The 16,733-nt window shown below is 52.3% G+C and overlaps 1 protein-coding gene across 1 annotated transcript in view; it reads right to left on the minus strand.

Moving 5' to 3' along the window:
• Positions 1-5,142: 5,142 nt before the first annotated feature.
• The window catches only part of TTLL11 (tubulin tyrosine ligase like 11), a 252,601-nt gene continuing 241,010 nt past the window's right edge, over positions 5,143-16,733 (minus strand). Inside the window, 1 exon segment of the mRNA XM_007468377.1 lies at positions 5,143-5,435. Within this exon segment, the coding sequence (XP_007468439.1) occupies positions 5,143-5,435 (293 nt within the window).

Here is a 16,733-nt window from a genome sequence, read left to right on the forward strand (position 1 = left end):
TGCCTTCGTGTCGGAGGAAATGTTCTACTTGTGAGCCTCCTGGTGAGCGTGTTATGTTACTCCAGGGCTGCAAAGACCCTCTTTCCTCTGCTCTCTAAATAAGGCTCAGAAGCAATTTTGCCATTTTATACCAAAGCTCAATGGTGCTCAGTGTGTGTGTGTGTGTGTGTGTGTGTGTGTGTGTGTGTGTGTGTGCGCGCGCGCGCACGCATGTGCATGTATAAGCAGTATGCTGTGTGGTTTTCCTAGTTATAGATAAATCAAGACTTCTGGTTACTAGAGACGGAGGTAATTGAATATGTTGCCTGTTCTGCAAAGCTCCTTTGCCCCTGGAACAGAAAAATAAAATTCGAACATATTTCATGAGGGAGAAATTCATATACCGCATGGGAAAATTTCTCCCATATCTGTCAAGCTCAGTAGATTTGGCAAAAATACCAGTCAGGGTGAGTTTGCCTCGCTTGGAGAGGACAGCTCTCGGCCACTGAGCGAGATCTCATCATTTCTGAGTTTTGAGGGAAGGGGCTCAAATGCCAGCCAGTCAAGCCAGTTGTCAAGGCTGGGACCGAAGAGTTTAGGGCATTCATCAAGAAATGAAAAAAAAATTAAGCTATTTTGGAGTAATATTCTGCCAATCACAAGGCAAAGTCCAGGTGTCAGAGGAGCAGCGGAAACCATTTTTCAGCTCGTGAACGTCTTCAACTACGTGAGGATGAAGGGGGTGGAGAGGGAGGGGAGCTGACTGCTCTGGCTTCATTTGTCCTGATGGATTAGAACATTCCAGGAGGAACCTTTCCCCCTCACCCCTTTACACTTTGCAGGAAACCAGAAGCCAGTCTGAAGATAACTCGGCATCCCAGCAGCATTTGGGTTTACAAAATGCTTTCACGTGTATTATGCTTTCCATCTCTTGTCTTCTGTTCCCAGAGACAAAGTGAGAGAGGAGCTGTCACCCCTGGTGCAGCTCAGGAACCCGGAGCCCATAGAGCTCAGTGCGAAAGAGCAGGTGGGACTGCACCAAGCTAAGCCCCAGAACCCCAGGACCACCTGAGCCATCACCCAGCTTCTCTCAGACGTGGGTTTCTGCGTCTGTGAAATGGGGCCAAAACCCTCTCCCTGCTGGGCTGTAGGAGCATTGAGGCGCCGTTACGAGAGCAGTTATCGGGCCCGAGAAAGGAGCAAGGCGTTGGGGGCTGGGCTCTGCCTTTCAACAGCTGGGAGGCCTTGGGCAAGTCACCTGACCTCCTGGGCATCAGTGCCTCCAGCTATGAAAAGAGGGTGATGAGAATCCTCATCCTTTGTGGGGTCGTTGGGAGGATGGAGGCAAAAGTACTTTGCAAACTGTGAAGCGTCAAACAGATGGTACACTCATGTGGGAAGGGCAGTTGATTCTAGAAAGGCACGGAACACCATTCCAATGTCTAGGCTCGTCCCCAACCTGGTCCTACTCACCCTGACTAACTACATTCACATGAGGATTATCTGCTCTGAATTAACCAATCCCCCACAGATGCTGCAGGGCTGGAGAGACAGGCTGGATGGCCGATGGAGGAGCCGTGGTGGGCATGATCCAGCCCGGTGGCTCTTAGTCTCCCAGACGGGGTTGCCCACGGGGGACGCAGCCCAGAGCAGAGCCCGGGCACAAAGGAACACGGAGAGACTGCCCAGGGTCGGAGGAGCCGCTGCCTGCTGGGGTCCCGGGACACGGACATGTTCACAAATCGAACCGCCAGGGCATCCGCAGGGGGCTGGGGAGAGAAGCAGTGTTGCAGCTCAGGCTTCTCGCTCGGACCCCGCTGAACAGGCCCAGCACCTGCAGGGCCCCGGCTCGGTGCCCGCCCGAGGGGCCAGCGTGAATCCAGCACCTGCCTGTGAGAGAACTCACTGCTTGGTGGGAACGAACGCCGTGACACCACAGCACAAGTGTGATAACAAAGGACTTCCCAGGTTCTCCCAAGTAGAAGGAGGGGGAGGCTCACTGTAGGGGGGATGGCAGTGGGGACACTTGAGCTGGGCCTTGAAAGATAAGTAAGTTTCCACTGGACACAGGGAGGGTCCAGCAGAGGGGACAGCAAAGGAGGGACAGCACCGAGCAGATCCGGGCCCCGTGGCCCTCCCAAGCGGGTGGGAACCGGCACATTCTCTCCCGAGTGGTAGCAACCGACACAAAGGGCCTGTTGGGAGCACAGGGGCTGCTCCTGAGGGCTGGGGGCTGAGCGTGGATTTAGGGTGGAAAGGCAGGAGGGGACTGGATCACGAGGGGACTTGAATGCCGGGTCAGGGAGCTTGGGCTTTATCTGGGAAGAGGGAGGGTTGACTGGACTAGGGGATTGTGCAGTCACCTCTGTGGTTCTCAGAGCCCTCCCTGGGCTGAAAGCGACAGAAGATGGTTGAGGGGTTTAAGAGGCAGAAGACTGGTGCAGTGTAGCCAAGAGATGATGGGGTCTGAGCTGGGAGAGTGGATGGAGGACATACGAGAGGGGCCCAGGAGTTTGGGGACGGAGGCACCTGTCTCCAGGGGGCCCTGCCTCCGCACATGGGGAGGGGCCTGTTGGGACCAGCAGTGCCAACAGACTCACCAAATCCAAATCGCCTTTACAAGCCCCGTTCTGACCAGGCTGTGGGGACAGAGCTCCTGACCGTAACAGCAGAGAAGCCAAGCACATCCCCTGGGAGGCAGGAAGGAGGGAAGCAGGTAAGGCCAGCACTGAAGGGGGAAGGATGCTTTCCGGGTACACCAGAAGGGGCACAGCAGGCACGGCAGGCAAGGATGGAGGCGGGCGGTGGCCCAGGGACGCACGCAGTCCAAGCTGGAACGGACCAAGCCTGATCTCATCCGTTCATTGAAGCCACTCTGGGTGCCGGCCCTGCAGCGGCTCAGCCAGTGAACAGTGACAGCGTCGGTGTGTCTGGACTGTGTGGGAACACCAAAAGGAGGGGCAGGAAGGGCAGGAGAGGGTTGGGGAGAAGAGGCCGGGATGGTGCCCGAGGGCCCTTCTCAGGGCTGGGCTGATCCCATGGGCAGAGCTCAGGGACCCAGATCCCCACGGAGCACCTCTCTTCCAGGAGGAAGGAAACACCTGCTTTTGCAATCACTTCAATTACACCCTACAAAACGAGCAGCAATTACCAAAGGGGATAAACACAGTGGGACTTCCTATTAGGCATGAGGCGGTGGGGGAGGTCTCCTATCACTCACTCTAATAATGGAGCAGCCTCTTGATTCTTCCTGTTCAAAGAAATTGAGAAAATAGGGCCTGCTCTGTCACTGACTGGCCTTCTGTAAAATGGCAGCCTCGTTTCCCCAATGCTCACCGAGGGCCGTGGGGCTTCTCAGGCCCTGTCTGCCCTGGAGGGACTCCTTCTAGACAGTGACCCTGGGGGGCCATCCAGCAACCTGCCTCCAGATGACACACAAGGGGTGGGGAGAGAACGGTCCTCATCCTGGGAGCTGATGTTCACATATCACCTCAAACAATGTAGCTGGAATTCAGCCTGTCGATACATTTTTTTTTTTCTAAAAAATTCAGTGTGCTTGGTTGGTTTGGAACCTGATGATTGCACCCCATTTTGGCAAGTGAATGCTTTCTGGAAATCAACTTCAAGAAATGGTATAGCGCTTCCCTGGTGGCGTAGTGGTTGAGAGTCTGCCTGCCAATGCAGGGGACACGGGTTCGTGCCTCGGTCCGGGAGGATCCCGCATGCCGCAGAGCGACTGGGCCCGTGAGCCATGGCCGCTGAGCCTGCACGTCCGGAGCCTGTGCTCCGCAACGGGAGAGGCCACAACAGTGAGGGGCCCGCGTACCACACACACACAAAATAAATAAAGAAAAGAAAAGCAGGAGAAGGAAGATGTCTGTGCTGGTCTAGGACATACCTCTGCCACCAATGACTTTCTCTCTGGCCCTACACTTGTGAGCATTTTCTGAGTCCTACTGTGTGCTGGGCACCGTGCTAATTAATGCCTTCAAAGACCCTTCATCCTCCTCACTCAGAGCCTGATGGTCAGATAAATCCAGGGCCCCCAGGGTCCTATAACGAGGACCCTCTGGAAAGGGCCATATTAACCCCAAATCCAACAACACTCTGGAGAGCTTGGCTGTACGAGGGCAGTCTCTTGTCTGCCTGTTGTCAGCAGGCCCTGGACCCTGACATGCCTGGGGCCATTTTCCAAAATGCTACCTTTGGCTGCCTCTGAAGCTTCCCCTCTGAGCAGGGGCCGCCTGGGGACACGGATGGAGACAGGGAAAGGGGTCTCATGGATGGTAGGGCACGGCTCCTCTTTGCCCGGCTTCTGACATTAAGCTCCCGCTCGCTCTGGTCCTTACGCAGGTCTTACTTTCCTTCCCCCTGAAGCCCCCTCCGCCCCTCCAGGGCACCCTGCACACTCTGGGCACACTTGGTGATCACCCCACCCATGAAGGGCATCAATCAGAGGCCACGTGACTGGGGGGGGCTCCTGCTTTGGGGTCAAGGTCAAACACAATGATCTCAGAGGCTCCCGACAGCTCAGAGACTTCAGAAGCCTTCCTCAGTTACCTCTCAGTTAATTGTATCTTAATGAATAACACAGGGAACACTGCAGCAACAGGCAAGCTCATGAAATCAACGAGGGCGGTCTGTTAACCGCACCCACGTAGCACGTGATCGCGGTGGGTGAGTCCCGCAGGCCTGCTGCGTATTTCCACTTCACTTTCACAGAATGGGTGGTAGGAAGTACACATGATGTCCCTGGGCTCGAAGCATATTCTCTTCGGGGCCTCAGCAGACCCCAGTCTCGGCTGCCTCAAGTTCTTTCTTCTCCGCAGCTCTTCCCCTTGGGGTTGTTGGTGCCCCCTTCCCCAAACACAGCAGTTTTATCCCCGGCGGTGGCTTCCCACGAGCCCAGAACAGAAGAGGCCATCTGTCACGTTTTGGATGTCATATGTCCGCTGATGGCTCGCAAGCAGGTGGGCCACCAAGAGGTGCTGGGAGGAGGGCGGTTGAGAATCAGGCAGCCTCTGGAAGTGCAGAACATGGAGACGATTAGGGGGAATCTCAGGTGGGAATTCTCAGCATCCTGCCATCTCTTCCCCGGCAGGAAGCCTGGGGTCTCTTGGGCTCGGAAGGGCTCAATCTTCTTCTGGGAGGACAGAGCAGCCCTCAGGACAGAGCGTGTCTGGAATGGGAGAGCTTGAGGGCACTGTTTGTGCAGGGCGGGGGATGGCCCTCAGCCAGCTGGGCTGCGGGGGTGGCCCCCTGCGGGGTGCCACTGTGAGGGGGATGGCCCCCCGATGTGGCGCTCCGGCCACACACCAGGCGCTTCTCGTCCAGCAGGGACAGGTGGTATTCACACAGGTCAATCAGCGAGGCTACCTGCTCGTGGAGGGGCAGCATCTTGAACTTCCTCTGGGCCAGGTAAAAGAAAGCCTCCACGAAGGCCTGCAGGCACATCCCTGTGGGTGAGAGACTGGGGTTAGTGGTGTGTGTGTGTGTGTGTGTGTGTGTGTGTGCGTGCGCGCACACGCGCGTGCAGAGGTGGCTCAGCACGCTGCCCTGGGAAGACCCGACTCCAACCACCAGGCTCTCTCCCCACCGCTGTCTCATTCTGGAAACGAAACGAGGCTGACTCAGAGTGCCTGCCATGCGAAAGTCTAGCTGGGTGTTTGCAACCACTTGCAGATTCAACCCTTAAGCAACCCTGTGGTTTTACAGATGGGGAAATTGAGTCTCAGAGAAGTGGAGAGACCTGGGCAAAGCCCAGTGGGTAGACAGCGGTGGGGCTGGGATTTAAACCTAGCACAAAGCCTTATCCCTCTGCACCACCATCAGATGTTCCCATTAAAACCCATTGCATTGGGCTTCCCTGGTGGCGCAGTGGTTGAGAGTCCGCCTGCCGATGCAGGGGACACGGGTTCGTGTCCCGGTCCGGGAGGATCCCACATGCCGCGGAGTGGCTAGGCCCGTGAGACATGGCCGCTGAGCCTGCGCGTCCGGAGCCTGTGCTCCGGCAGCGGGAGAGGCCACGACAGTGAGAGGGGTATGAAGATGAGCCCAATCTGATAGCAATGTTCTGTATCCTCATAGGGGTGTCAGTTACATGAGTGTGTGCATTTGTCAAAATCCGCAAATTATATTACCTTAAGATTGGTGCATTTTGCTACGTGTAAATTTTACCGCAAAAAGTAAAATATACCTGACCCCTTCTCTACCCAAAACTGCATTCTGGAAGGTATTAATAAGAGTCCCCATTATGCCCCTGGAATGTTCTACTTTGCCTCATAAACTCCTACTCATCCTTGGGATCTCAGCTGAAAATCACTTACTCAGCTAAACTTCCCCTGAGCCCCAGATTACATCCAGCTCCTGGTACAGGCTTCTGGCACTTTTCTTTGTCGCACCTTTGGTGGCTAGTTCAGGGTTTATTTGTGTGGTTCTTTAACAATCTCTATCTTCCCTCTGGACTGCGGGCTCCAGCTCACCTCAGTACCCCTGGTGCCAGGTCCCCAGCAGGCGCTCAGTATAGAGGGACAGACTACACGAGTGAATGAATGAATGAATAAGTCGGTGCTAGGTGCTTCACAGACATGCCTTTTCGAGGTCATTATTATGATGCCCCATTTTACAGATGAGGAAACTAACAATCAGAGATGTCGATTAACTTCCCTAAGGTCACAGAGCCAGAGAATTGTGGCCTGGAAATTCAAACTCTGACTCCCAATTTTTTTAACTATGTTGTGCTACATGAAAGACATCTGAGTCTTCCCAATGCCGTAGTTAAAATGAACCCCGTGATCCACATTCATGGGATTCCATGGCCTTCTTGGGGAAGGTGGCTCTAAGGCATACCAAATGCCACACAGTATTCTGGATGAGGCCAGTCCCCACTCCACTAATCCACACCTTCCCAGTGGCCTTGTTTCCCAGCTCAGACGTGCTAGTGCCTGCTCTGTCACTGCAGGCAGAAGCCTGGCCTGGAGTTTGTAAATACTGGATATGGACCTTGGGATCTGAGAGATCTTTTTGCGTCGGAAACTTGAGCTGAGCAAAGTTGTTTTTTCTTAATCTTCTAAGTCCATCAAAGCTTTTTTGCTTGGCTTCTCTTGACTCCAGACATTCTGCACGTCCCCTGCTTGGTCTTGACAGGCGTTGATAAAGAGGACAGTAACCCTTTTAATGTAAACAGAGGCCTGGTGCGGACAGAGACACAGGGGAATGGAGGCCTCAGTCTACAATCAGGAGACAGACGTTTCCTAATCACCGACTCTGGGCCAGGGCTCTCCTAGGCTGTGCGTGCATGTGTGTGTGTGTGTTACAGTCGGTGGGAGGATCTGGTACACACAGGGTGAAGAGGCCAGGATCTAAAGCCCGAGAAACCCAGTGCAGTCCCAGCCCCCAGCTTCCCAACCATGTGATCTCAAGAGCACGGCTACTCCAAGTGCGGACGAACGACAGGTGCCGAGTCCAGGAACTGCGTGTCCCTGGTCCCTGACAAGCTAAGGAGCTCTGGCCAGAATGTAAATCACCCTCCTCATCAATCACATTGCTTAGTTCAGCTGGCAGTACTTTGTAGCGTCTTTCTCTTTGTAAAGGAAGCCACATGCATTTACATTCTGGCTCGAGTCTCTTATCCAGGACTGTGAAGAACAGTCCGTGACTGCAAGTGTCAGTAGCTCTGTGGTCTACATCCCCTTCCCCAGCTTTAATGTCACCACGATCTTGTCAAAATGCAGATTCTGGGGTAGGGCCCGAGACCCTGCATTTCTGACAAGCTTCCCAGTGGTACCCAGGCTGCTGGTCTACGCTCTGAATAGTGAGAATTGAGCACCTTTTCTCAACAAACACTCGTTTCCTTCCCTAAATTGGAGGCAGGCTGTGATTAGAGCTATAACGCACCGAAAAAATACAATGAAGACCTTTTCTGGAGGAAAAAACATGGCTAAATCACCTGGAAGAAGACATTCTAAAATGAGAAATGGGATTTAACATGTTATACTTGGTTTTCCTTTTGCTTGTCTACATTTTCTGATTTACTATAGTAAACGTGTGCAATTAAAAAATATGCAATGGGAAATTCTAGAGAGTAGAAAGAGGTGATGCAGGGGCGGCTGCTTTTAATTATGAACCCTTTGCTACTATTTGAATTTGAAGTCATTACTTTGAAAAAATACAATGCAAACTTTCTGCATATGTGTTCTACTTTGATAAAAGTTATATATATGTATTTTATATATGTATGTTATATATATACGTATATATATATATATATATATATATATATATATGTATGTGGGGATGAAGGGGAATGGACATTACTGACTCGTGCGTGGGTCACGTACACTACGCCTGGTGCTCTGATCCTCACTACAACTCCCATTGTGCAGATGAGAAAACTGAGGCCCAGAGAGATGAAATAACTTGCCCTCAGGTCATACACTGGTAAGTGGCAGGGCTGGGGTTTGAACCCAGGCCGCAGGCACCGCTGATTCTGTTGAGAGTCCCCTGGAGGGCTTGTTGGAATACACACTGGGGCCTCACCCCCAGAGTTCCTAGTTCTGAAGGTCTGAGGTGCGGCCTGAAAACCTGCACTTCGAACACGTCCCCAGGTGGTAACGAGGCTGCTGGTCAGGACCCCACTTGGAGAACCCGTCCCCGCCCCGCCTCCTCCCACTGCTGAATTCAGTCTGTTCTTTCTCCACTGCCAAAGACCATCTGCAAAAAGGGGCCTGCTTGCAAAAGGCCCTGCCCCCAAACTGCCAGAAGCTTGACTTTGGGCTAAAAATGCCTTTTAAGACACTCTGATTGAAAGCAGACTCTATCAGTTATTTTTAAAAGACTAATGATGGAGCTGGAAAAGCATGAACGTGTTCCAACTTTGCATTACGTCCTCTCTTGGTTTCTGAGAAACCGCACATCCCCGGTTTCTTCCAGCGTCATCACTTAACCGCTAAGGGGGGCAGAGCTCCGTTGCCCTCTGCGAGGCCCTGCCCTTCTCTGTCTGTACTGATGGAGTCTAGACCTGAAAGGTTCTAGTGGGCCAGGCCACAAGGGCCCTGCAGACCAAGGTGGGACTTTGAATTTCCTGCTGAGAAAGAGGGGTGGCCACTGGGAAGTTTCAAAGTGACACGGTCAGGGTGGCTGCCGCATTGACAGCAGGTGGCAGGGGCACATGAGAAAGAAAGCGGGGAGACCCATTAGGGGGCTAACTGTGCTGGTCCAGGCGAGGGCTGACAGTGGCTCAGATCAGACGGCAGTGGTGGAGGTGGTGAGGGATGATGAGGTTCTGAATAGAGTCTGGGGGTCATGCCTGTGGCTCTGTGGGCTGCCGATGGGGTGGATGTGGGTGTGAGGGTGAGTCAGGAGCCCTCATAAAAGAGGGACTCTAACAGCAGGCTGAGGGACTGGCCTTCCTTTCAAGGCCGGTGGTTTTCAAACATTTTATGCATAAAATTGCCTGGGGACCTTGCCAGAAATGCAGGTTCCTGTTCCCGTCCCCTGGGGATTGTCTGTTGGTGATGAGGCCTTAGCTACTGCACTTGTAACTGCAGCTCTGGCGATTCGACCCACGAGGGTGATCAGGAAGCTTGGGAATGAACACTCCCTCTTGGCCATCTCTTGAAGGGCTCTTGAGGAGACAGTGCAGTAAAGAAATTAAGAGCATGGCCTTTGAGAAACATAGCACTGGGCAATCAAGAACCTTTGGGGGGCTTCCCTGGTGGCACAGTGGTTGGGAGTCCGCCTGCCGGTGCAGGGGACACAGGTTCATGCCCCGGTCCGGGAAGATCCCACATGCCGCGGAGCGGCTAGGCCCGTGAGCCATGGCCACTGAGCCTGCGCGTCCGGAGCCTGTGCTCCGCAACGGGAGAGGCCACAACAGTGAGAGGCCCGCGGACCGCACAAAAAAAAAAAAAAAAAAAAAAAAAGAAAAGAACCTTTGGGGATGCACAGAACAAGCCTTCTCCTCTGCAATCCCACTGCCCACCTCTCTCCCCCATCTTCATCTGCTTGGGCTGCCAAGTACCATAACAAAACACCATAGACGGGGTGGCTCAAACGACAGCTCTCACAGCTCTGGAGGTGGGAAGTCCAAGATCAGGGTGCCAGCATGGTTGGGTTCTGGTGAGGGCTCTCTTCCTGGTTTGCAGACAGCTGCCTTATTGCTGTGCCTTCATATGGCAGAGAGAGAGAGACAGCTCTCTGGTGTTTCTTCTGATAAGGACACCAGTCCTATTGGATCAGGGCCCCACCCTTATGACCTCATTTAACCTTAATTACTTCCTCAGAGGCCCCATCTCCAAATACAGTCAAACTGAGGGTTAGGGTTCCAACATATGAATTGGGGTTTAGTCCATAGCACCCTGGTCTGTAGCTTGGTTCTGCTGCAGTGTACCCAGTACTTGGGATGCTCACCTACCATTTACCAAGTCTCTGAGATTACTTGAGCTATTTAGGAAAGGTGTAAGAGACACTACCCCTCTTCCCTGCTCCTCCACCAGCCCTGCCAGAACACCCCTCACAGCTCTGATGCAGAGTTGGAAGCGTCTCTTTGGTAACATGGCTTCAGTGACCCATTACAGTAAAAGGGATGAAAGGAAACAGTAGCACTTCTTATTCATTGAGCCCTCATTACGTGCAAGCCCTGGGCTAAGGGATGCCTTTGTGTTATTTAACTGAATGAATCTCTCAGAAATCTCATGAAGCAAGTGTTACCATCAATCCTGTTTCATATTCAAGAGACTTGTCAGAGTCATATAGCTGGTGAGGTGGCTGACCCTAGGACCATTCCCATAACTTCTTTACTCTGCTGCTGCTTCAAGAGGCTTCAAAGAGATGGACAAGTCAGGGCGTTACTTCCAGTCACTTAGAAGGAAGAAACGATGCTGCCTTGCAGTGAATGAGGGAGGCCCCCCCACCAACTCTGCTGGATGTCAGCAAGAAGGTGCAGTCCCCTCTGCCAGGCTTTGCAAACAGGCTTTCCCCACCTGCCCCCTGTGCCTGAAGATAAGCTGCTGAGTGTTTTTTGAAACTTCATTTGAGTTGATGGATCTCACTTGAGAAAGCAGCCTTCGAAACATTCCAGTGTAGCCATCCACGTGGCTCTCACGGAGGCTGCCACCTGGATATTGGGATGCAGCCCCTGACAGACCGTGGCCTCATTCTGTCAATCAGCCTCGTGAGGGTGGGCCCACGGGCTCCTGGCCACAAGCCCGCTCCCCTCTATGCCCAGGGAGGGGACCTTGCACGCAGGACTTAATGACAGTGCTGGTGGCTGCTCTCTGATAATCCCACCATCTACTCTGGGGCTTAAGGATGGAAACGAGAATAACACCTTCCGTGTGCAGAGCACTTGCCAATTTCCATAGAATATCTGTTTTCTCGTCTAGTTCTCGGAGTAACATTCAGAAGAGGACGTTATTACAAGGATTCCCCACTTACAGTTGAGACCTAGAAAGGCCGAGTGGCTTGTCAAGGTCCCCCTAAGTGGACGAGGCAGCATTTAAACCCCACCTGACTCTCAAACCCACAGTTCTCTTTCCGACACCGCGTTCTTTCTTAATATCTGACATTTATGTATTATTTTATAGTTTATAGAGCACGTTTGCACATATGATATAATTAAATCCAAATCATTGTCGACAGCCAGGGATATTATCCCAGACTGAATATGAGATGTTTCTTTTTTTTTCCTCTCAAAAATACCTGTGCTTCCTTGCTAGTAATTCTATTTCAAAAATTGGTGTGCTGGGCTAGGACAGCTACTCGGCGATTCCTTCTCTTGGCCTAACCTTTAAATCTCTTTCTCATTACTCAGCTGGAATAGATGTTTCTTTCTCATAGGGAAATTTTAAGCACATAAGTATACAAGATTCCTGTCTGGAATCAACTCAAGTTGAGTGACCTTGACCTGAATTAGTTTAGTGGTTCCTATCTGTGAAGTGGAATGTTCCCCACAAGCGCTATGTGACGGCTGCACCAACTCTGAGGTGCTTAATCACAAGGATCTGTCTTCTCTCTGTTTTGGGGATGCCTTGCAGCCTGTTACTGATCTGTGGCTGCACGGTCCCCGAAGGCATTACCACGGTCCCTCCAGGCCTGGGGCTGGGGTCTCAAAGGGCTCCACTGTGGGAGATGAAACCTGGGCAGTTCCTGTGAGATGGCTTTTGGCTCCGTGGAGTAGTGACTGATGGGCTGGTCTCAGTTCCATCTCTGCCGCGTACTAGCTGTCTAGTCTTTCGGGAGCCGTTTCGCCTCTGGAGGGCTTGGTTTCTTCATCTGTAAAGAGTGGCTTTTACAAGGCACCACCCAGAAAAAGCCCAATACAGTGCTTAAAAAATACCGGTCATCTCCCCGCTTTGATGTCTGCCCTCTCACTCCCCGCTGCCTGGAGCTATCATAACTCTGGTTTCATTTTCTTCTTTCATTGCAATAGCTGACAGCGTGTCTCCACACTAGGCTGTTGTGAGGCTAGGGAGTGTTCGCCGCCACCTCCAGCCATCACAGAGCAGGCTTTCAAAAAGCGTTTGTGGAAATCAATGAACCGATTGACTGGGATTACAGGGGGGAAAATCCTGCAAAGGGGGGCTAGAGGACCTGGATTCTCACGTGGTCTGTGCCCTCCGCACAGCGTGGCTTTGAGCCAGTCACTCCCCCTCTCTGGGCCTCACTTTCCCCTTCTGTAAAATGGGCAGAGGACTGGACCGTTTCTCAGGATTCCAGAAGCATTAGGAGGGATGGTGGCTTCTGAATGTTTTAAGAATGATACTAATTAGAATCACAAACCACGTTTACTGAGGATGCTCTGCCCACCAGGACTCACACTGTGCATTTTCCCCAAACACGCAACCCAGAGAGGCTGGTACTGCTAATGTTCACACTGTGCAGACGAGAGGAGTGACTTGCCACTTGTCCAAGGTCACACTTCCCATGCCCAAGGTTGCACAGTTGGGAGTGGTGGCGCTGGGCCCCCCACTGCTGCTCGACACCACCTCTCCCCAAACCAGATGGAAACCTTTCAAGGCCCACCCTTTAAGGGACAGAAGGGATGGCCTTTCTCCTGCCGCTCCCCATGGCTGGGGAACAGAAGTTGCACATGCACAGTCATTGTATCTAAACATTACAGCAACAAGTCACCATCACCTTTGTCCTTGGCTAGATGGAAAAATTACTAAGTGTCAGGAATGAACCATAAATAGGCCTTAGAGAAAAATCATTGCCCCCAGATGCCCGCGACACCCAAATAACAAACATAACCAAAGATGAAAGCGGCTATTCCATCATTTCATTAATCACAGGTCATGCCACTGGCTGGTGCAGAGTGGCTGGTAGGTCCCGCTCCAGTCCCAGCCAGTGTCACCCCTGATTCCACCATGACAAGGATGCAAGCTCCTGAGTCACTGGGGAGACAGGCTACAGGGCTGGTGACCACTTCCTGCACCTCCTTGGTGCTATTCCAGACATTTCTTGTGGGATTAATGGCTCCAACGGACCTTCTGAGGTTCAACACTCAACCCTCAGCAAGTGGTCACAATCTCTCACTTGGAAGGGACTTCAGAGGTCACACAATCCAGGCCCTTACAGGATCATAACACCACTCAGTAAGAAGAAGTAATAAGAGTGGTCGGCATGCAGCACACACGTTGTATGTATCAGGCACCGTGGTGAGCTCTTTCTAAGGCGCCTCTCACCTCATCCTCAAAACAGGTGCATTTCTGACCCCCATTTCACCCTTTGGTTTTTCACCTGTGTTTAGGGAGGTAGCGAAGCTTTGCTTTTGTCTTGGGCTGTTTATTAGTTGGACACTACAGGCTTCTGGGGTGCAGGGAGGTAAAGACATTCACCCGGAGCCCCACAGACTGGAGGTGGCGGTGGGGATGCGAGCCCGGCTCTGTGAATCTGCCCTCCCGGCCCCAGGTTCACTCAGAGAGGCAGGGAAGGAGCCACAAGTCACAGGTCAGCAGAAACAGCATGGTTTCTGGCACTGTCTCTGGCTTCCGGTAGTTTCCCCATGAGGTGCTGAGCTGAGCATGCCCGCCCTGACATTGCTGATGGCGGTCATCTAGCCCCTCACGTGGCCACTTCCAGTGACGGGGTCTCATCACCTCCCTAGGAGGCCCATTCTCACGGCGTGCTCTCTGCCTCTGAGCTGAAATACGCAAAACTTCCCCACTGACCCCACTTTTCCAGAGAGCAAAGCTAACTCTTCTTACCCACGATGGCCTTGCTGGGAGGATTTGCAAGGCGGCAACCAGAGCGATTCACTTCCACAGACTTTTGCTGTCCACCCATCAGGTGGATACGGAGTCCAGCAAGCCCTCATCCCTCATCTGACGGAAGGGAGGGAGGAGTGGGGAGGGGAGAGAGGGGGTGGAACCGGGAGGAGGTAGGGTTAGAAGGCAGAGGAAGAAGCAGATGATTGCCTGGGAGAGGCAGGAATGTGGCAGAGCCTAAGGGAGGAGCAGGAGGTGGGCTGGCATCAGTGCCCAGTGCCCCCAAGATCATCAGGGTCTCGCCTTCTCCTGAATCGCGCTCACTGGCCAGCAAATGCACCCGGTCTTGCATTAAAAGGCTGCCTCGACATCGCGTACATGGGTCACCTTTCTGTCTCTGCTTCTTGCTAGCCAAACTTCCCAAAGGGATGGTGGCCCAGGCACTGTCTCCACGGCCTGCCCTCTGGCATCTCAGGTGGCTGTTCCCTACCTCGCCACCAAGCTGCTCTCACCAAATGGCTGGCCCCCTCCCCTTCCCCTCTTCTTAGCTGGCTCTCTGCATTTGTCCACGTGGAAGCTCCCTCCTTGAATACTCTCTCCCCAGCTTTTCTCGGTCTCTCTAGGAACTCCCGGCTCAGGCTCTCCTGTCCTCTGCTGGCTTTGCTCTGCTCTCCTGGGTATTGGGGTCCTGCAGGGCTCTCCACCTGGGCTCAGCTTCTCCCTCTCCTTGTCATTCACTCCCTAGGCTTTAAATATCCTCTGCGAATCAATGCCATCGAATCGTTCTTTCCAGGCCCCACTGCTTTTTTGCCACTGGGGTGTCTCATTAGCATCTCAAAGAGCCTGTTAGAAATGGATCTCGGGGTCTTCCTTTCCTGATTCTGCTTCCCTGATGTCCTAACCATTTAAATAAATTATATCTCCACCCTCCTAGTTGCTCCTGCCAGAAGTCTGAGAGCCACTGTTGAAACTCCTCTCCCACAGTCCCTGCCTCCCCACAACACCCCAAGAACTTTACACCCTGCACCCACCCCCACCATCCCCCCAACCCCCGAGCCTGCAAGGCCATAGCTCCCCTGGACCCCGATGCAGCCTCCCGCTGGTCTCCCCACTTCCAACACCGCATCCAGGATGACCTTTTAGAAACACGAGTCAAGCCGCGTATTCCTGCTTTAAGCTCTTCAGAACAAATCTACATCCTTAACGTGCTGTGAGCACGCAGTAAGATCCAGGTAGGATCCAGCCCCTTCCTGCCTCTGGGGCTGGGCTGCCCCTCGAGCCGGCGAACCCCCCTCTGCTGGAACACCCTTTCCCTCAGCCCCTCCCTGGTTGCCACTTAGATCTCGGCTCCAGTGTTACTTTTCCTGACAGATCTCCCTGACCCACCTCCTAATATATATTAGGTCTTCTCTGCTATCCTTCTTAAAACTTAGTCATCTTATTTCCTAGAACTCAACACAACATTTAATTACACGTTTATTTCTGTATTTCTGAGTTTAATGTCTACCTGTCTCTGCTACCGTGCTGTCCAGGGCATGGGGCCTGGGGGGGAGGTCTATCCTATTGGTCACTGCACCTGCTGTCCCCACCTGTGCCTGGCAGGTGGTAGGTGCTCACAGGCCATTAGTTGACTAACTGAATGAAATCTATAGGCATAAAGATACGGAAGCCACAGATGAATGGATAAAGAAGATGTGGTGTATATATTTATAATGGAATATTACTCAGCCATAAAAAAGTGAAATTTTGCCATTTGCAGCAACATGGATGGACTTGGAGGGCATTATGCTAAGTGAAATAAGTCAGACCGAGAAAGACAAATATTGCATGATATCACTTATATGGGGAATCTAAAAAATACATCAAATTAGTGAATACAGTATAACAAAAAAGGAGCAGACTCACAGACACAGAAAACAAACTAGTGGTCACCAGTGGGGGCAGGGCAGGGAGGCAACGGAGGGATGGGGGAGTAGAGGTACAAACTATTGGGTGTAAGGTAGGCTCAAGGGTGGATTGTACAACATGGGGAACATATCCAGTTTTGAAATACCTGTAAATGAAAAGTAATCTTTAAAATCGTAAAAACTGTTTAATTTAAAATTTTTAATTAAAAAAAGAAAAGAAAAGAAATCTATAGGCGTAGCCTATGATACACAGTAGGTGTTTAGTAAATGTCAGTCTTCTCCCTTCCCACTGCTTGGGTCATTGATGTTATGAGCATGCTTTTAGCATCCACTTACGGCAGAAGGAACCCAGGCTTTACATCACACGTGTCTAAGGTCAAATCCACGGGCTGCCTCTTACATGGTGCTAGGTGACCTTGGCTCATTCACTTCACTTCCGGGAGCCTCATTTTCTACCTACCCTGTGTGGCTCTTAGATGGGTTCAGTGAGAGAATTTAGATGTAAGGGGCCCGGCCTGGCACATGGAAGAAACCCCATAAATCTGAGTTTCTTTTTCTTTCTTTCTCCCTCCCTCCCTTCCTCCCTCCATCCTTCCCTCCCTCCCTCCCTTCCTCCCTCCACCCTTCCCTCCCTCCCTCC

This window comes from Lipotes vexillifer, unplaced genomic scaffold (assembly GCF_000442215.2).
Source record: "Lipotes vexillifer unplaced genomic scaffold, Lipotes_vexillifer_v1.1 scaffold1285, whole genome shotgun sequence".
NCBI lineage: Eukaryota > Metazoa > Chordata > Mammalia > Artiodactyla > Lipotidae > Lipotes > Lipotes vexillifer.